We start from the raw sequence: 21345 nt of genomic DNA on the forward strand, positions 1-21345 counted from the left end.
AGATAGATGGGCAGCCGAAAAGAGAAAAGAGGGATTCCATGCGTTCTTGACTCAAAGAAAACTGACCCCTTCAGCTCAAGTTCAAGCACAATCATATTGTGTTTCACACTTCGATCGAGCATTTCTCATGAGATGCTCAATTCATCACTTGATGATTATCAAACCCTAACAGACTTGGCTGAGCAAGGATCTGATATGGGTCTAGTTTTAGGTCACAGGCCCTTTTCAATGAGAACTGGATTCTTCACCAACGTATGGAACTTTTACATTCCTTTTAACTCTTTTTTCCCCCCTTTTGGCAGCTATAAACTACCACAAATGGATCATTGTTTTTACATGATTTCTTGAGATCATCTTTCTTCTTAGGTCTTCAATAACCCAAACCACTAATCAAATACCTCTCCATAGTGAATATCAATAGGCATCTTCATCCTTCTTATGCACACAGATATGAAGCTCAAATTGCTTTCATGGTTCCTCTTCTTCCTCCTATTCTCTCAAATAGTTTGGAGGTCAGCCTGTGACACCACTTTCTCCCTCACATATGCTGCTTCTGAGCTTTCAGAAAATATTAGAGGAAAACAACCTGAGGGTAAGGATTAGGATTATCGATTATTATATTAACACATTTTGTAATTTGAGTTTTTATTACTTGAGTTGTTAAAATGTAGTGAAGGGAAGAAAAGGGAACTAAAACAGCAAGAAAATGGTGGTTAATTTGCTCTCGCAGGTTCAAATGCAACAGTTAGGATGGATAGAGAAAGAAGGGGAATAGGATCTGAGTTGGTAAAAATCGTGAGTAGGAAGGGCCAGAAAGGGACCGGAGGAGCTGTCGCTGACCTAAACCGAAAGCCTCCTCGGACTTCTCATAGTGGTGCATCTACCTTCCCGGAAAGTCATTCTTTAGTAATCGGTGTGGTGCTGCAAGTTAGCATTGGATTACTGCTAGTTTTTTATTTCTTATTCTGATTATGTGCATGAGTACTTCATTTGTAACTAAGCCGCATGAGATAGATTTTAGTGATTCCTATGGAACATAATCCCATCTATTTTTACTATCAATCTACAAACAATTTAAGTTCATATTAAGGTATATTTAGATACTCAGATTTTCACATATTCATAGACGAAATAGAGATGTTGGGGACCGGATTGTTGGGTAATTGTATTACAATTCCTTACAAATAATTGAAACAACACGAATTGCAATACAATAGATTAAGTAGTAGAAACTAAGCTTGACCTTTGGCTGAAATGAGAAGACCAAAGCTTGGATTTGATGTAGAACCACACCCGCAACAACTTGAACAAGCTTGAGGTTGAGTCACACTTGTGGTGCTGCGTTTAAGGTAATTGATGCCTCCTACTGCCAAGGAGTGTTCTGCACTACTACCCCAAGATAAAACAACCTCCAACTAGAAGATGAAGCAGTTCTTCTAGTCCCTTGAAGGAGCCAAGAGCTTCAACACAGCAACCCTCTAACACACTTAGAAGAAAAGAGAGAGAGAAAGAATAATACTCTTAGTGATTGCTAAGTATGAGCATGAACATGTATCCAAAGATGTCTCTTACAAAGCAATTGGTTGGGTTTATATAGACCCAAGACCAATCCTTGCACTCCCTTGGAATTCCCAAGAATAACCATCCACCTATGATCAAATTGAAGAATAAGATTTATGGACATGAATATGGACATGAATTGGAGATTAATTCCAAATTCATGGTCATTCCCCACTAAGGGTCATGAATGACCTTAAAATTCATTCATTCTCCACTAAGACCATAAAGGCCTTAAAATCCCATAAAGGGTCATTCTCCACTAAGGACCATAAAGGCCTTAATACCCCATAAAGGGAGAGACATCACCTATGGCCATGAATTGAGAAATCAATCTCATTCAATAGCCTTGACCCACCTTCCCACTCATGATAGTGACCATGAATAGACTTTAGGATACCCATAGAATGTTACAACCTTTGGAATTACTTCTTTGATCACATGGGTCCCACACCATAACAAAGCAATCAAAATATTTTGAAACTTAAAATAAAATAAAATATATATTAAATATATTTTAAATCTAACATGGATCCTCTGCTGCCGAGCTGCCCCAACTTTCCTACTGCGCAGACAGAATAGGGCGTGAAATGACCGCCATCGCCCCACTTGCATGAAAATAGGCAAATTACAATGGAATGGCCCCTAGTTTTGTTTTATTCAACCATTAGTTGATAAAAATACCACTAGAATGTGCAATTACAATGGTGCGGGCCCTTTGTTTTGATATAATTCACTTTTGATTCCCAAGATTTTTCAAAAGGATCGAGTTTTCCTTATGCCACGGTGAATGGGAATCCTTTCACCGGGTTCATATGCACGCAGGGGTATCGGAGGGTATTTTGAGGAAAATATTAAAATCTACAAGGGGTTTGCCAATCCTAGAAAGGGGGGAATCTATTCACCAGGTGGTGGAGGAAAACTTAGTCCGTTTTTTCCTTCTTTTTTTTTAAAAAGGGAAGGTGGGGTAGCAAGTACGGGTGTCAACCTGTCGTGCTCAATCGGTTTTGGTCGGGCCTAACTGGGCCTAACCAAGCTCGAAGCCTGCACCATGATCGACCGTTTAGATAATCGGGCCGGGCTTGGATGGGCTCGAGCTATAATCAGGTACTAGAATTTGGCCTTAACCAGGTCCTAACCGGGCTATGGGCCTGTTTAAATCTAAAAGGTCTTTAAACAGTGCAACCCTAAAAATATTGGAAAATCGAAAGGACCTTCACAAAGAGATGTACCATCTTGCCACCTCATTTTTGGCTTTTCCCATTAAAATTGAATATTCCAACCATTTGAATATGGCCTATTCATTAGAAATAGTACAACTCGTGCTGACCCATGGACGATGATATAAATTTCAGCTCAATTTTGAACTACAATTGGTCAGGCTTGAGGTTTCATTGTATTGTAATTTCATCAATTCTACTTTAGTACTCTATTTGAAATTAAAATAGGGGTGGGGATCCCATACATCCACCATAAATAATATTTCTATGGGTGTTCAGTGGATAGGGAGTCAACGCTATCTCTACGAGAGATTCCAAATGTAATGATCTGAATGAGAGAGAGAAGGGGAGGGGAAGTTTATAAGTTAAAGGACCGGGCTTTAATCGGGCGGGCTCGATCAGGCCTGGAATTGACACCCTAGTGGAAAGCTTCCTTACTGCCTTGGCTTGGGCAACTATAGGTGGACTAAGCTGGGTCAACTCAAATTCTCCAACTACTGCAAATCCCTTGGACCCTCCCATGAGGAGACTTTATTTCAACCAATCATTTTAGTTTAATTTGTGAGTTCTGTCAGTTTGGGAAACTTCATCGTGTGAGTTACCCTGCTAGAGTCAATAAACAGTCTGACCAACCTTTTTCTTTGGTTCATTTAGATGTATGGGGTTCGTGTCCTGTCACTTCTACTTTGAGTTTTCGTTACTTTGTTACTTTTGTTGATGACTACTCCAAGGTTACATGGCTTTATTTAATGAAAGATCGTTCTGAGTTATTTTCCATCTTTTGTGCTTTTGTGAATGAGATAAATAATCCATTTCAGAATCCTTTGCGTATTCTTCGTAGTGATAATGCTAAGGAATATTTTTCTGCCCCTTTTGTTGAATTTTTGGTTCAATGTGGCATTGTTCATTAGTCTTCTTGCACTTACACCCCACAACAAAATAGTGTAGCTGAGAGGAAGAATCGACATTTAATGGAAGTTACCCGTTCTCTTTTATTTGAGATGAAAGTAACCAAATCCTTTTGGGGTGATGCTGATAAACCACAAGAAATATTTTTTTCGCACCAGAGTGGCGGAAAAACACAAAATGATCACTACCACATCTTATTTGCCCAAACTCTAACACAACTTTAGTAAACCTGTCAAACCAAGCCTTAGGGGACTGTTTCAGCCCATACAGAGACTTCTTCAACTTACACACCAAGCCAGAATAACAACGATAACCTTTTTGAATGCTAGAATAACCAACAAACATACATTTGAGAGCCTTAGGATCCAACTTGGAAACACTTGGATGATGATCACGAATAAAACAAACACTTCCAAATACTCGTGGTGGTAAAACAAACAATGGCATTGAAGGAAACAACAAAGAAAAGGGAATACCACCACCCAAAACAGAGGAAGGCATGCGATTAATGAGATAACATGAAGTTAGATGATATAGTCATTACAGGAGATGATGTTTCAGGTATTGAAGGTTTGAAGGTACACTTGCAGCAAAAATTTCAGACCAAGGATCTGGGAAGGTTGAAATATTTTTTGGGTGTAGAAGTTGCTCAGTCGAAGAAAGGAATTTTGCTTTCATAGCGAAAATATGTTCTTGATCTTCTTTTAGAGACAAGAATGTTGGGTTCTAAACCTCTGGATACTCCTATGGATCCCAATTTAAAGCTTACTGCTGATGATGGTGATGTCTTGTCTGATCCTGAGAAGTACCAGAGGCTTGTTGGGAAGTTAAATTACCTAACAGTGACTAAGCCTGATATAGCCTTTCCTGTTAGTATGGTGAGTCAGTTCTTGTTTGCTCCTCAGACATCTCATTGGGAGGCTATTATGTATATTTTACGCTAACTTAAAAAGACTCCTGGACGTGGTCTTCTCTATAGTGTTCACGACCATGGACGGATAGAGGTTTTTTCAGATGTTGATTGGGCAGGGTCTCCAGTTGGCAAGAGGTCTACCACAGGTTATTGTGTGTTTGTTGGAGGGAATTTGGTGTCTTGGAAGAGCAAGAAACAAACAGTAGTTGCTCGTTCCAGTGCAGAGTCAGAGTACAGGGTTATGACACATGTTACCTATGAGTTAATGTGGGTGAAACAGTTATTGGCTGAGCTTGGATTTGTTGATGATTCTCCTATACAGCTGTGGTGTGATAACTAAGCAGCTATCCATATTGTTTCAAATCCTGTGTTTCATGAAAGGACGAAACACATTGAGGTTGACTACCATTTTGTTCGAGAAAAGCTGCAACAAGGGCTGATTTCTCCTTGTCATGTTCGTACTAGAGTGCAACTTGCAGATGTCTTTACAAAATCTTTGGGGAATGCAAGAGTGAATTATATTTGTAACAAGCTAGGCATGATTAACATCTATGCTCCAGCTTGAGGAGGAGTGTTATCGAGATTATTGTGAATAGGTATTAGCGCTATTGCTAATACCAAGATGGGTGAGAGGGTTTGATTAGGTATATTTTTATTATTTATTTTTATGTTCTTTTCCTGTTATGCCCTTAGAGGTATAGTTAATGAAGTTTAGAGGGGAGATCACACACAACGTGTGACTCCCAAGTTGCACATCTTCTTCCTCTCTCTCAGCTTCCTTTGTTTTTATTCTCCTTTTCTTCAATTGATTAACAAAACCCAGATTGCATTCACTTGGTCAGTCCTTGCCCTTATTATTTATGTAATCTTTGGCAAGAAAGACAATCTGGCCGAGTTCCTCTCCCTGGCTACAGGACCTGTGTAACCTGGATGCCATGTGTACTTCTTGCCTCCCTCTTCAATAAGATTTCTTTTCACCAAAACAAAAATTAAAGGAAGTAATAGTGAAGAAGGTACTGAGTTCTTCTGAACCTTTCTCGAAGATGAAATTCCTAGTTTTGGCAAAACATGGTTAGCATCCATGGAAATACGATCAAAATTACATGCTAAAAAAAATAGTAGCTAAGTTAGTAATGTCATGAATAATGCCAGCAACATTGAGAGGTGGGTTAGATTACACTAATTAATAATGGTAAGGAATAAAACAAATCAAATGCTAGGGATTTAGGCCATGTACAGAGTACGTACAGTTCAAAAGAAGGTAGCATTTGGACCATCCAGGAATAATGAGCAGCTTCGCACAACAATGCATTTATGGAATCAACATCAGGTCAAAGTCTTGACCTCTTTTCTTACTACACATAGATGAAATACTTATTTATATAGTATTTTCATACATAAATATATTCATCGAATCCAGTGACACCTATAAAAGTATAGTGACGGAAGGACAGAAATAATAAGGGTAAGGATTGAGTGATGTAGGGCAAAACATGAAGAAAAAGAGGCCAAAACACTGTTCACATGAACAGTGCCACAACCCCTTATTTTGCCTGGTGGAATATTATTAAAAGATCCTGTGGGGCCCAAGACCAGAACATGTGAGGACTGTTTAGAAGGGTCAATTTTGTTCATGTGTGGGGATTTAGAAGTTTAGATTAGTTTCTAGTTTTGGATTTAGAAAGTAGGCTTAAATTTCTATTTTTAATTCGACTTAGTTTCTATTTTATAGTTTATAATTTTGTTCCTTGCATGTTGGTTGAACTATAAAGCCTAGTTTCTATTTTTAGTAATTTCTATTTTCTTTTAACTTGAGATGCAAGCATAGCCCTCTAATAATTGTAAGGCTGCTGTAGCCATTCCCCACGATTTTAAGAAGAGTAAATGAATATGAGTTTGCCTTGAGTACAACTGAGTTTTTTATCCTTGTGTGCATGAAGGGTTCAGAAACCTGGCTGAGGGAACCGAAGCATCTATACCCCTCCCTTCTCTTATCTTATTCCTCCCTCCTACCCTGCTTGATCTCTGTTGGTGACTGCTGTTGTGAGTCTTCAATTGTTCAGCTGCTACACTTGTGTCAACATTATTCCATTGCTACTGCATCTGTGAAGGACCAGAGATCAACCCAACTCACTGCTGGAGTTGCTGCTGCTGAACTGAGACCAGGAAATCTATCCCCACACATGCGGTTGTACCTCTTCCTAGTTCTCTGCTACTGCAACCTTTGGATCTTCGTATCTTAGCACCTACTGATCAAACGTAGCTGAGTTTTGGAGGGCTAAACCCAGCAAAGGAACCTTATACTCGATCCCAGTTTGAGCTCCTTCTGCTAGATGATTTGGTCTATAGCTCCTACCTTCTATATTTGGAGTTAACCATCTAAATTGGTAATCTTCTTCTACCTTTGTTTCTGACCATTGGAATCAACTCCTATTTGGAGGCTTACTCCATCCTACCAAGGCCTACACTCGACCTGAATTTGATCACCATCACATGGCTAAATATCAAGATTCTGTACACTTTCTAATTCTGATTGGTGCTATTTTGATATTCTGTTGCAACCTATTATCGATCCTACTGTAGAGTGGTTCTTACTTGAACCCCTTCTACATTATTTGGTATTAGAGCCTAACACCTCCTAGGTTTGATGTTACTACAAGAAGATGAAGTCAGAAGTTCCTTCCTTTGTTGGGCAGAAGAATCTATTATTTTTCTTTAATTGATTGGATTCTCTAGAGGAATATTTTGATTGGAACAACCCAACAGAGGAGCGTAAGCTTAAGTTTGTTTACTCTTGATTGACTGGTTCTGCTAGACAATGGTGGAAACTTCATGGAAAGAGACTAAAAGCTGGAAGATGTGAATAAGACTTGGGAAGAGATGAAGTACGAGTTGAAGAACAAGTACCTACCTGAACATACGCGCAAAAAACTCTCCCTTCCACAAGATTACCACCAATAGACACTAACGCTTGAAGAGACTGTGAAGCAAACATTTAAAGCCACATTTGATTCCCATTGCTCTCCACCTCCAACAGATGCTACCATAGAAATCATTGAAGTTTTAAAGATGGAAGAGCAACAAGAGAAGATATACTCAATAATCGCAGCCATTGAATCCATTCTGGAGATGTTGGTTTGTGAACCACAGTTTGGAGATGAATGGGTTGTTAATGCTGCCCTTGAAGGAGAAGAGTGTGAAGGCATTCTGAATGATAACACTGACATCGATGAGGTTAATGTTGAAGTTCCAGCAATTTCTGTTGTCATGGAAGAGTCAGTCCTTGATGTTTCAAATGTCAAGGCATACCTTGAAGAGTTTGAAGCAAAGAATGTTGAAGACACAATTGTAGAAGACTCCATGGACATGACTGCTGATTTGGAAGTCAAGCACATAGAATTCATGCCACCAGAGTTCTTTGAAGAGAAAGTTCCATGCCTTGAAGACTACATTCCTAACATCCACGAGCTGCCTGAGTATTGTTATGGCTCGAAAACGGATGTTCATCACACAAAGTTGATTCACCTATTTTTCAAAATTCGACCTCGAATTTTTTCTAAGAGTGGGAGAGCTGATATAGGACAAAACATGAAGAAAAAGAATCCAAGACATTGTTCACGTGAACAGTGCCACAACCCCTTATTTTTCCTGGTGGAATATTATTAGAAGATCCTATGGGGCCCAAGGCCACATCATGTGAAGACTTTTTAGAATGGTCAATTTTGTCTATATGTGGGCATTTAGAAGTTTAGTTTAGTTTCTAATTTTAGATTTAGGAAGTAGGCTTAAGTTTCTATTTTTAATTAGACTTGGTTTCTATTTTATAGTATCTAATTTTGTTCCTTGCATGTTAGCTAAACTATAAAGTCTAGTTTCTATTTTCATTAGGTTTCTATTTTTAGTAATTTCTAATTTCTTTTAACTTGAGGCATAAGCATAGCCCTGTATTAATTGTAAGGCTGCTATAGCCATTCCCTATGATTTTAAGAAGAGTAAATGAATATGAGTTTGCCTTGAGTGCAACTGAGTTTTTTTATCCTTGTGTGGATGAAGGGTTCAGAAACCTGGCTGAGAGAGCCGAAGCATCTTTATCCCTCCCTCCTACCCTGCTCGATCTCTATTGGTGACTGTTGCAGTGAGTCTTCAACTGCTCTGCTGCTACACTTGTGTCAACATTATTCCATTGATGCTGCATCTGTGAAGGAAGATCAACCCAAATCACTGCTGGAGTTGTTGCTGCTGAACTGAGACCAGGAAATCTATCCCCACACCTACGGTTGCACCTCTTCCTAGTTCTCTGCTCCTACAACCTTTGGATCTTCGTATTTCAGCAACTACTGATCAGACTTGGCTGAGTTTTGGAGGGATAAACCCTGCCAAGGAACCTTTCACTCGATCCCAGTTTGAGCTCCTTCTGTTGGCTGATTTGGTCTGTAGCTCCTACCTTCTAAATTTGGAGTTAACCTTCTATATGGGTAATCTTCCTCTACCTTTGTTTCTGACCATTGGAATCAGCTCCTATTTGGAGGCTTACTCATCCTACCAAGGCCTACACTCAACTTGAATTTGATAACCATCACATGGCTGAATATCGAGACTCTATCCATTTTCTAATTCTGCTTGGTGCTATTTTGATGTTTTGCTGTAACTTATTATTGATCCTACTATAGAATGGTTCTTACTTGAACCCCTTCTACATTACTGAGGTAGTGAAAATAAAAGAATTGAGTAGAAAATGAGGCTACAAAAATATAGGAATGGTACCAATATTGGGTAATCAAGTAGTTAAGGGAAGACAATAATGATATTGATTCTATAAAATCAAGATTGTGAGATAAGTTTTTCCCTAGACCTGAAGTAAATCCACTATATTACATCCATTTCCTAACTATTATTTATAGAGATTGCCATAAACAAGGTCAAAAAGCACTTCCTTAAAAACCTGATCAGTCAAAAGGCAATACTCAATTTGCTTTACCATGCCTGACTTTGAACTTCCTTATGATGATCAAGATTTGGCAAGGGAATGATTACAATTTTCTCAATCAACAGCTCCTCAGTTGGATGCTACTTAAATATTCAAATAAAGTTATTCATAAAAAATAGTAACAAAATTCAAGAAAAGGTCTAGAGTTCCTTCTATCTTTTCTCAATTTATTCCAAAGATGTGGTAAGCTAGAACTCTCCACTATGAGTTCTGAGACAGTTTATCCTATTAACGCATAATTAAAAAAAAATCCAATCAGTCTACTTTGCAATTCTTTTGCACAAGCAGGGAAATATATATAAAGATTACAGCTCACAGCCTCATACGGCACAAAGTTCGTTGTTGTATTAATGAAAGATATAATTTTTTATAATGAGCTTAACCCAGAATCAAGACACCTATTTTATTGCTTACTGTGAATTATGAAGAACACAAGGACAAAGAGAAACAAAACTAATCAACTTCTGTTCAAGCAATAGAGACAATAATAAACTAATTTTAATTTCAAATTATCAGTAGTGAGTCTGAGACAAGGATTTCTTCATTGAAAACAAATGATAAAGACTGAGAAGATTTTTGAGAGAAAACAGGGTGTTGATCATCTGATGGGGTCATAGTAATCATAGCGGTACCTATCATTGTCAATAACTACGATTGCATAGATGACGTAAATTATACCTGAGACGTAACCCAACACATCAAGAGCAAGCAAATGAAGAATTCAACCTGCAACACAACAAAAAAGAAAGAAATTGCAATTATTTCCTAATGGAACAGAGAGAATGCAGGAGAGAGAGAGTTGTGTTACCAGCGGATGATTTACTTGATCAATTTAGTGAGTAGAAAAGGCATCTAAGGATATTTCTGTAATAATGCTTTCGTACTTCTCTATTTACTTTACCCAGCCAAATTTTCATACCATTAAATTGCCCACATCTTCACCTAAAACAAAAAAAAAAAATAGAAGAAATTGCCCACATCAATTTGAAAATTAAAGATTCATCCCAGGTTTTAATTATTTCTATGGAGATGCTATCATAATGGATTACCCACTAAAAAATATCTTTCCAAATTTATGTCCCTTGATACTACTTGTCTCCTTTGCAAGTCTGAGAAGGAATCCTTTTGGCACTTGTTTTTTGAATGCCCTTTTGCTACAATTATCTGGTTTGGCTGCTCTATTGGACTTAGGATCTCTGATTTAGCTTCCTCTTCTTGGTTATCCTTTTAATCTCTTTTTCTTCCTCTTTTTTTTTTTGGGTCAGTTCTCTCCTTTAGTTTATATTTTATTTGATCAGACCGTAATCCGGTTTACCACGAACAGGATAAGCCCAACCCCTATCGAGTGCTTTCTAACATTAAGAATTGGGAAGCTACCATCCAATCTTGCTATCCTACTTCAGGGCCTCAAGACACCAACTCTTATGCCCTGCAAAATGATACCGACCTTTCTTTGACCCCTACACTTCTCACCTTTGCAGCACTAAAACCTCCTCTTGACGGATGGAAGATTCAAATCTGATACTAAGGAAGGTGGTTGGGCATCCATTCTCTATGTCAATTCAGATTCTCTTGTAATTGCATTTCATTAAGGTCTTGTAGAAAATGCAGATGAAGAAGGACAGACAATAGAACAAGGCATCCAATCTGCGAAGGAAAAAGGCATTAAGCACTTGACTGTGTGGAAAGACTCGACAAACTTGGTTTTTTGGCTTCAAAAAGATCACTGATGCTACTGGCCATGGAGGCTATATCACTTTATCTTTGATATTGTTTCTTCCTTTACTTATTTTGACTCTATTGTAATACTGAAAGTAAACAGGGATTTAGTTCAGCCAGCTCATACTCTAGCTAATAGAGCTCCTATAACTAGGAATGTAAATATGACTAATGGCTATTACTTAGACCTTTGTAAGTTGTTTTAATTTTAATGCATTTCTTTTCACAAAAAAAAAAACAGATTGGTTTACCAAAAAGAAATAACATTGACCGATTTATGGCAAAGGTTGGTTAGTGTATGTTTAGACTATTTTTCCCCATTTGTCAGTGGATTAAGCACCATTAACCTTTTGAGCAATCGATGGAATGGCCAAGAGAAGGCCAGCGGGGAGGTGGCAATGAGATTGGTGAACAAAGGACCGACTATTCTCTAGTTCTTTGGTGTGATCAGAGAGAGAGAGAGAGAAGGACAGATGAGGATGTTCCTTTTGTGTCGGGCTACTCTCTAGGGAGCCCAGCGCCCAGGGAGTGCACAGTGAGGCATCTAACGGCGCTGGGCTGCTAGGTGCATGGGGATGTATGCCTGATGTGTATCCCGATGCACCCAACAGCCCAATGTTGTTGGATGCCTCACTAGGCACTCCCTGGGCACTGAGCTCCCTGGAGAGGAGCCAAATCCATTCCTTTTGGTGTCTTCTCTGTAACTTTTAAACACATTTGGCACATTTTTCATCTTTTTGTTTTTGCAGACCTCTCACAGCTCCCATTTCAAGTTTTCAACTAGGTCTCCATTGGGCCGCTCTATCATACTTTATAATAGCGCTAGTGTTTCATTAGTTGAATATGAGATTTGAATGGTGTTTTTCTACTTAGGAGAGAGAGAGAGAGAGAGAGAGAGACAGTTCTTAGTTGATTTATTTTCAAGTGTTAGGTATGTATTGAGATGGAAAAGTTGTTTGGTACAATAATTAAACTCACTGGTCCTAATTATTCAATATAGAAGCCCAAGATGGAGGACATTCTTTATTGCAATGATTTGTATGATTCAATTAAGGCAGTTGAAGCCAAGCCAGAAAATAAAACTGAAAAAGAATGGGACAAGATGAATAGGAAAACCATTGGTACTATTGGTACTATCAGAAAGTGGGTCAATGATTGTGTGTTTCACCATGTTACTAAAGAAATCAATGCCTACACTTTGGAAAAAAATTGGAAAGTCTCTATGAGCAGAAGACTACACAAAATAAAGATTTCTTGATTAGAAAACTTGTCAATTTGAAGTTCAAAATGGGACATTCTGTTGCCGAGCATTTAAATGATTTTCAAAGATTATTGAATCAGTTGGCTACAGTGAAGATGACTTTGGAAGATGAACTGCAAGCATTACTGCTATTGAGCTCCTTGCCTTACACTTGGGAGACTTTGGTAGTTTCTCTGAACAACTCTGCTCCAAATGATGTGTTTATCACTAAGTGTGGTAAAAAACAGCATGTTCAATAAAGAAACCAAAAGAAATGATATGGGTTTGGATAGTTCACAGGCTCTTGTCACAAAGAACAGGGGTATGAGTAATAGTAAGGGACCAAGGAATCACAGCAAATCCAGAGGCAGGTCAAAATCTAGAGAAGGCAGAAAGTGTTATCATTGTGGTAAAGCAGGTAACTTGAAGAAAAACAGTTGGGAATTGAAGAAGGAATAGAAAAAGGAGAAAAATCAAAAGAATTTAAATGATAAAAATACCACAACCACTGTGTCTGATTCTGAAGACTTGGTGGTGCTTTCTTTTGATGAAAAAGATGTAATCATGTTGTAGACCATGGTATTGAGTGGGTTGTTGACTCAACGGCATCCTTTCATGCTACTTCTATAAAGGAGTTCTTCACTTCTTACAAAGCAGGAGACTTTGGGACTGTGAAAATGGGAAATAGCAGCTACTCAAAAATTCTTGGAATTTGTGATGTGTGTCTTCAGACTACCATTGGGTGCACACTAACTCTGAAGGATGTGCAACATGTTCCAGACATACACTTAAATTTGATCTCTGCCAATGCTTTGGATTGGCTCAGATATGAGAATCATTTTGGTAATGGAAGATGGAAAATTGCCAAGGGATCACTGGTACTTGCTAGAGGAGAAGCTTGCCATACACTATATGAGACATACATGAATGTGTGTGTGGATGGACTGAATGCAATTGATAATGATTCTTCACCAAATGTGCGGCACAAGAGGCTGGCTCACAAAAGTGAAAAGGGGTTGCAAATTTTGGCAAAGAAGTCTCTCATTCCCTTTGTTAAAGGTATATCATTACATCCTTGTCATCACTATTTATTTGGGAAACATCGTAGAATATTATTTAATAAGTCCTTCATTAGAAAATCTAACACATTAGATTTTGTTACTTTTATTATTGATGCTTCATGAAAAGTGTGGGTATATTTTGTAAGAACAAAATACCAAGTATTTTCAGCACTTTCAAAGATTTCATTGTCATGGTGGAGAGAGAAACATGAAAGCAATTGAAGTGTTTCCGAACTAATAACGAAGGTGAATACACATCCATTCAATTTGAAAGCTACTATTTAGAGCATTGAATCCGACATGAGAAGACAATCCTGGTACCCCACAATATAATGGTGTGGCTGAGAGAATCAATCGAACCATTGTGGAAAGAGTCAGATGCATGTTAAGAATGGCTAAGCTGCCTAAGTCATTTTGGAGTGAAGCTGTTCGTACTGTCTGCTACCTAATCAACAGATCTCCATCAGTGCCTTTGCGTTTTGATACTGCAAAGAAAGTGTGGACAGGCCAAGATGTTTCACACTCTCATTGAAAGGTGTTTGGTTGCAAAGCTTTTGCACATGTGCCTATAGAATAGAGGACAAAGCTTGATGATAAAGTAGTTCTATATGTGTTTGTTGGCTATGGAGATGCAAAGTTTGGTTACAGGTTATGGGATCCAGAAAAGAAGAAAATTATTAGAAGTAGAGATGTAGTCTTTCATCAGAACGAGACTTTGGCAGATTTTGAAAAGATTGCAGAGCCTAGGATCAAGGCTCATGGTGCTCCTAACCCCACACCAGTTCCTTCTCCATCAGATAGTATCACAAATGGGGGAGAGGTACAAGGAGAACATGGTGATTATGATGATTTAGAGACAGTTGATGGTGAAGACATGCCAGATGCGGAAGGTGTTGAGCAGGGGGAGCAGCCCCCTCCACCAGAGATTACAAAATCTCATGTCATAAGGTCTACAAGAGGGCGCCAACCATCAACCAAATATCCCAGTTCTAATTATATTTTACTTACTAATGAAGGGGAGCCAGAAAGCTTTCAAGAAGCACAATCTCACAAAAACAAAGAGAACTAGATCAAGACAATGCAAGATGAAATGAGTTCCTTGAAAAAGAATGAAACCTATGATTTGGTGGAGCTCCCAAAAGGCAAAAAAGCATTGAAAAATAAATAGGTATTCAAGCTGAAGATAGAAGGTGAAAAACTGGTGAAGTATAAAATTCGATTGGTGGTAAAAGGTTTTGGTCAGAAAGGAATTGATCTTGATGAGATTTTCTCTCCAGTTGTGAAGATGAGTTCTATGCGAGTTATTTTGGGTTTGGCAGCTAGCTTGGACCTTAAGTTGGAATAATTAGATGTGAGATTTTCTTTTCTCAATGGTGATTTGGAGGAAGAAATATATATGGTTCAGCCAAAAAGATTTGAAGTGAAAGGAAAATAGCATATTGTTTGCAAGTTGAAGAAAAGCTTGTATGGATTGAAACAAGCACCAAGGCAGCGGTATCAGAAATTTGATTCATTCATGGTGGACCACAATGTACTACACAAGAACCTTTGTTGATCATTATGTTTATTTCAGAAGATTTTCTTATGGTAACTTCATTATACTTCTTCTTTATGTTGATGACATGCTAATAGTAGGACAAGATTGCAAGATGATTGGCAGCTTGAAAGATGAATTGTTCAAGTCTTTTGACAAGAGGAACATATGCCATGTAAGACAAATTTTGGGAATGCAGATTGTTCATGACAGGTAAGCAAAGAAATTGTGGTTGTCACAAGAACAGTATGTTGAGCGGGTCCTTGAGAGATTCAACATGAAAGTATTAAACCAGTTAGCACACCTCTTGCAAGTAACTTCAAGTTGAGTAAGAAGACTTGTCCCTCCATTGAAGAAGAAGAAAAAAAGAGATGGCAACTGTTCCTTACCTATTTGCAGTTGGGAGCTTAATGTATGCAATGGTTTGCACACGTCTAGATATTACCCATGCAGTTGATGTAGTGAACAATTTTTTAGCTAATCCTGGTAGAGAACACTGGGAAGCAGTGAAGTGGATCTTCAGATATTTGTGGGGTAGTTCTAAGTTGTGTTTGGGTTTTAGAGGTTCCAAACCAGTCTTGGAAGGCTTTACTGATGCAGATATGGTACGTGACTTTGATGGCAAGAAATCCACTTCAGGGATCTTGTTTACTTTGCAGAGGGAGCTGTGTCATGGCAGTCCAGATTGCAAAAGTGTTGCTTTATCTACAACTAAAGCTGAGTACATTGCTGCTACAGAAGCAGGAAAAGAGATGTTGCGGATGAAGCATTTTCTTGGTGAATTGGGTTTAAAGCAAGAAGAGTATGCAGTATTTTGTGATAGTCAGAGTGCTTTGGACTTAAGCAAGAATTATGTATCATTCCCACAGTAAGCATATTGATTTGAGATATCATTGGCTGCGTGAAGTAGTGGAGAAGCAATTGCTTCGGCTTAAAAAGATTCATACAGAGAAGAATCCTTCAGATATGATGACCAAGGTTGTTCCCAGGGAGAAGCTTGAGCTTTGCACAGCTTTGGTCAAGATGGACTCCAAGTGAGGAGTCGCGGGGTGGATCTCCTTCCTCATGGACTGGAGGGGGAAATTATTGGTGGGGACCAGCCCCATTTATTGTGCAGCCCATTTTGGACTTTGTTAGTTCGGTCAAGCTTATGGAAGCTGAATCGTTGGGAGGCTAGAGGGTCTTCTTGGCATCAATTTGTTTTTTCTTTCTTTAGTTTTTGGTTTGGAGAGGCTGTCGTCAAGCTGCTGCCAGTGAGAGAAAGAAAGAAAAGAAAAGGAAGAAGAGGAGAAGAAGGAGAAAGAGAAGCAATGAGCTTGGGATCGTATTTGAAGCCTAGTTGCTTCTACAACTTTGAGGTCTCTTCAAAGCAAGGAGACTTTGTGAGGTATGGTGTTAGTGGTGAGAATTTAGTTTGCTTCTTGTGAGGTAATCCCTTTCATATTGTCTCCAATTGATTGTAAACCTCAAGTTTGGTCAAAAACTTGAGAGAAACATTGTACTCCTATTTTTCTCATAGTGGATTGGTGCAAGGTTTGCCCAGTGGTTTTTACCGTCTACACTGGAGGGTTTTCCACGTAAAATTCTTGGGGTTCATTGTGTGATTGATCTCTTGCATTTTATTTCTCTTATTTGCTTGGCAATTTAAATTGGATTATTGGTTTCTCAATTCACACAAGACAAGTGGATTTGAATAATCCCTACAAGAGAGACAGAGTTTCTGGAACACAGCCTGATGTTCTGAGGGGATTTTTTGGAACACAACTTGATGTTCCAAGGGGATTTAGTTCCAATCAAAGAGCAGAATCGAGTGTCTGCAATTTTGGTTTAATTATTTTCTGTTTTGAAAATTCTAAAGAAAAGGGGAGGCAAGTGCATTAACTGCAATAATTTCGTGAAGAAAGTCAAACTGAATAATGAAGTTTGAAACATTAATCATAGGTAGGATTTCCATCTTGTACACTGCAACTAGATCCAACATTCCAATCACAAAGTTGTCATAAAGAGAGGGATGATACCTGCAAAGTTGCAACAGTAGTGCTGGTAGAAGTATGTATCGTGGACTCTGCAATCTCTAAGCTGAAATTGAGGCGATTTGTGGCAAGCCACCTTCCCGATAAATATCCAAACTGATATGATGGATTTATGAGGGAAACCCAAACATATGGAATTTTCACCAATAGTCCTTGCAGGAACACAATCCATTCCTGAAGTGGTGAAATCGAACTCGATCTCTGACAATTATTTCTCGATTAAAAGCTTTTGATACAAATTTTGTAAAGGAATGGCAATCTTTACAAACCCTCAGATTTTTCACAATCCGCAACCTTGTTCCATGCAGTGTTCTTGACAGCCCAAAAGCAATCGCTAATTTCTCACTATGATAGGAGCCCAAATTTTCTGACCATTCTGTGGAGGAACAAGGAAGCACTGGAATCAAAGACTCCCCTTCCACATAACCAACCTGGTTTGCTTGACAAATAACCTCTTTTAGTTTTGCATAGATTTCTGCAGATACAGCATGTGACTTATCATCCACAACAAACCTATGGACTTTGTTATCAACTTCAATCCAGCTCCAACCTGGACTTGTCTTGATTCTTTGACTTCTAATAAATTTTCTCATTCTTGCAACACCTTCTTGATCCCCTGCTTCACCATAAATTCCACCCAAAAGTATACAGTCCCCTGCATTCACTGATTCAAGACGAACTAGGTTGCTCATGGCAATTTGTCCTATTTCCACATTCTTATGGATCTTGCAGGCACCAAGCAAGGTTCGCCAAAGGACTGGATCGTCCCCGGTAGGCAAACTCCTAATAATCTCAAGTGCTTTCTCCAGTTTTCCAGAGCGTCCATATAGGTCCACTATGCATCCATAATGCTTAATGTCAGGCTTCAGATTAAAATGTGAGGTCATGATGTGGAAATACTGAACACCTTCCTCAACAAGGCCTTGATGACTACAGCCACATAGCAAACCTAAAAATGTGACTGAATTTGGGTGGATGTTGGTGGCCAACATCCGATTGAAAAGGACAATTGCCTCTTCCCCATGACCGTGAACACCCAAACCAACTATCATTGAGTTCCAAGTAAATATGTCCCACCTTCGCATACTAGAGAAAACATGACGAGCCCCTTCTAAGTTGCCACACTTTGCATACATATCTATAAGAGCATTCCCCACAAACAAATTGTCCCTGAATCCATTTTCGTTGGCAAACCTATGCATCTCAACTCCAAAATCCAGTGCCCCCACATGAGCACAAGAGGAAAGCAAGCTAACAAGAGTGAAAGCATCAACTCCAACATCCAAAGTTCTCATCCGACTGTATAACTTAATAGTCTCCTCATGTAAACCCGCCTGAGAGTAGCATGAAATCAAAGCATTCCAAGAAACCAAGTCTTTCTCAGTCATTCTGTCAAAAACCAACTGTGCAGTTTTTATTGATGCATTCCCTGCATAGGATCTCATTAGATTTGTGCAGACAATGACATCTTCTCCATATCCACTTCGAATTATCAGTCCATGGGTCTCTCTACATTTCTTCTCTACCTTGGCTTTTTCACAGGCCTTAAGCAGAAACGAGAATGTAAAGTTATCAGGGCGACATTGACCTTCAAACATCATTCGGTTATAGTACAAAATTGAATCCAAAGCGGTTGGACTCTGAGAAAATCCTCTAATCATTGAATTCCAAGCTGAGATTTGTGGGTTTGTAATCTGATTGAACAAAAGTTGGGCGTACACTAAGCTTCCTGAGATTGAGATAGCACAAAAGTTGAGGAGTTTTTCAGAAATGGCAGGGTTCCCCTGGTAACCATTTACAAGGACTACAGCCTGGATCTTATGAAGCCTTTTCATGCTATTGCATCCTTGCAAGAGGGATAAGATGGCATTGATCGTTGACATCATGCATCCTCTCTCTCTCGCTTCTCTCTCCAGTGCAGAAGGCAGTAGGACTGTAGTAGAGACGATGCGGATGAAATATTTGATAAAAGTAAGCAGAAGAAAGAAAAATCAAATGTGAATCACACCCCTACTAAAGTGTGACCAGCTTTGGACTGTTAGTCTAGGTAACAGTACCATTGATCCTCGATTTGGTGCCAGAAAGGCCCAAAATAGGTATTTAGAAGGAATGTCAGCATTAGAATTGAGTAGGAATGAGCCCGTGAAACCACGATGTGATCTTGTATCTCGACATGGTTCAAGATGTGATTTTTGACCGAGGCTTGTATCTCGACCATGGTATTAATTATAGGTATATAATATTACATATATATATATATATATATATATATATATATATATATATATATATATATATATATATATATATATATATATATATATATTATATCTTAATATAAGATTTTTTGACAAAAAAAAGAGAATTGTACGAGATAACTAAGCTTTTCACCGAACATCATCTACTATTTTGACGACCCCCCCCCCCCCCCCCCCCCCCCCCCCCCCGGGGGGGGGGGGCCCCCCCCCCCCCCCCCCCCCCCCCCCCCCCCCCCCCCCCCCCCCCCCCCCCCCCCCCCCCCCCCCCCCCCCCCCCCCCCCCCCCCCCCCCCCCCCTAGTTCAAGATTTCAGAAATTTCACCGGAAATTTCGATATTTTGAGAGTATTGAGACGAAATGGGATAACGAATTGAAAAAAGTACAGATTTTGAAAAAATTTTGGGATATTTTGGTATGTCACCAAAATATCGCCGAAATATGTTACATTCACTTAAAGAGTCAAGTGATTTTGGATTTAAATACAGAATCTCGCAAGTCTCGGTCGAAATTTCAACCAAGTCCTGCAGAGACCTCTATTTGCTACAGTTTTTGGCTTTCTTCCATTCTTCCAACTTGGATCCAAGCATTGTTCTTCATTTTCGATAGATTGTCGCCGAAAACATGTCGAAGCAACTCATCCTCCAAGGATTTTTGGTACTTCTTTTTTCTCTAAAACTAATTTTTTTGAAAATAGTATATTCAATACATGTTGGATAGTGATGATATTAATATATGTTAGACACCAGAGGCTAATCTACAACCTCACGATGTCAATTTTTTTTTTTCATATGTATTTTATTTTTTTTATTTTTTGATTTAAAAAATTGATTTTTCTACAACAAAAATAGTTATAAATTAGGGGTAATAAAAATTGGATGGGGATCAATTAAATATATGTTAGACACCAATAGCCGATCTACGGCTTCACGATGTCGAAAATATTTTTCTACCCATAAATAATTAATTTGATTTTTTAAAATTAAGAAAAATATTTAAAAAATCCAAAAAAACAAAAAAATAATAAATAAGAAAAAATATGAGTTTTTTGTTTGAAAAAATATGAAAGTAATTTCTCCATGTTTTTTAAGTGCATTAGATATATATTATGTTTAACCATTTCGGTTTTGTTGTGTTAGGTCAATATTTATATGAAAATTATTTATAAAAAATTATTTTTAATTATGAGAAAAATATAAGGGTTAGAAGAAAAATATTAAATAGCTATACAATTGTTTTAGTATTCTCAAAGTCTCAATTGAAGTGCTTCTACATTAAGTTTTTAATTATTTGTTGGGGAAAGGTTTCGTACACGATCGTATACACCGTGTACAAAACTTTTTTCCCCCTTTACTTTTTTATTTTTTTATGAAAACCCTCCTTTTACTTTTTGCTTTTCCCCAAAATTACTTTTCTTCATCCTTCCTCTATAGGAGGATGCACCATCCCCGTTGCTGCAACCCATGACTCCACCCTCACCAGCAACACCCCTCCTCCCTCTCTCATCGACCTTCTCCTCCGCCTAAGGAAGCCCACCAGAGACCTCCAAATTGTAATCATCAACGACCTGCTGCATCAAGCTATTGACTTTCCTTTCAGCAATTGACAAAGAAGTGCTTCCAGCCATGGATCTCCTCTCCCTGAAACTCCGCCTGATCACCTCCATGTTCACAAACTGTTTCTCGAAATGGTGCATCATTTTCGACATCTTCCAGCCATGGAGAATCAATGGGGTTTGGGCTTCAGAGAGAAATTTCAAAGAATAAAATTAACGAGATGTTGGGATTAATTTTCTACACTGGAAAGGAAGTGGATTTGCTTCAGAATGCTTAAGAAATTAAAAGCTGAAAAAAAAGTACTTTGCTTGTGAGTTCATCTTTTCCCCACCTAACTACCGCCTGCTCTCCCTTTTCAAAA

At 38.6% G+C, this 21345-nt stretch overlaps 1 protein-coding gene and 1 long non-coding RNA gene across 3 annotated transcripts; one reads left to right on the plus strand and one right to left on the minus strand.

Annotated features, from left to right (window-relative positions):
• Positions 1–297: 297 nt before the first annotated feature.
• LOC122646721 lies at positions 298–20485 on the plus strand. Of its 2 annotated transcripts, XR_006330680.1 has the most exons (3): positions 324–592; positions 731–973; positions 20473–20485. It is a non-coding gene; the product is annotated as an uncharacterized LOC122646721 (long non-coding RNA). The 2 variants fall into 2 exon arrangements; XR_006330679.1 differs by lacking the exon at positions 20473–20485 and having other exon boundaries at positions 298–592; positions 731–756.
• LOC122646720 (pentatricopeptide repeat-containing protein At3g56550) lies at positions 17260–19088 on the minus strand. Its single transcript, XM_043840320.1, has one exon. It carries the CDS (start codon positions 19057–19059, stop codon positions 17314–17316), a length of 1746 nt encoding a protein of 581 aa, XP_043696255.1. The 5' UTR covers positions 19060–19088; the 3' UTR covers positions 17260–17313.
• Positions 20486–21345: the final 860 nt, after the last annotated feature.

This window comes from Telopea speciosissima, chromosome 11, assembly GCF_018873765.1.
Source record: "Telopea speciosissima isolate NSW1024214 ecotype Mountain lineage chromosome 11, Tspe_v1, whole genome shotgun sequence".
In the NCBI taxonomy this organism is placed as follows: Eukaryota; Viridiplantae; Streptophyta; class Magnoliopsida; order Proteales; family Proteaceae; genus Telopea; species Telopea speciosissima.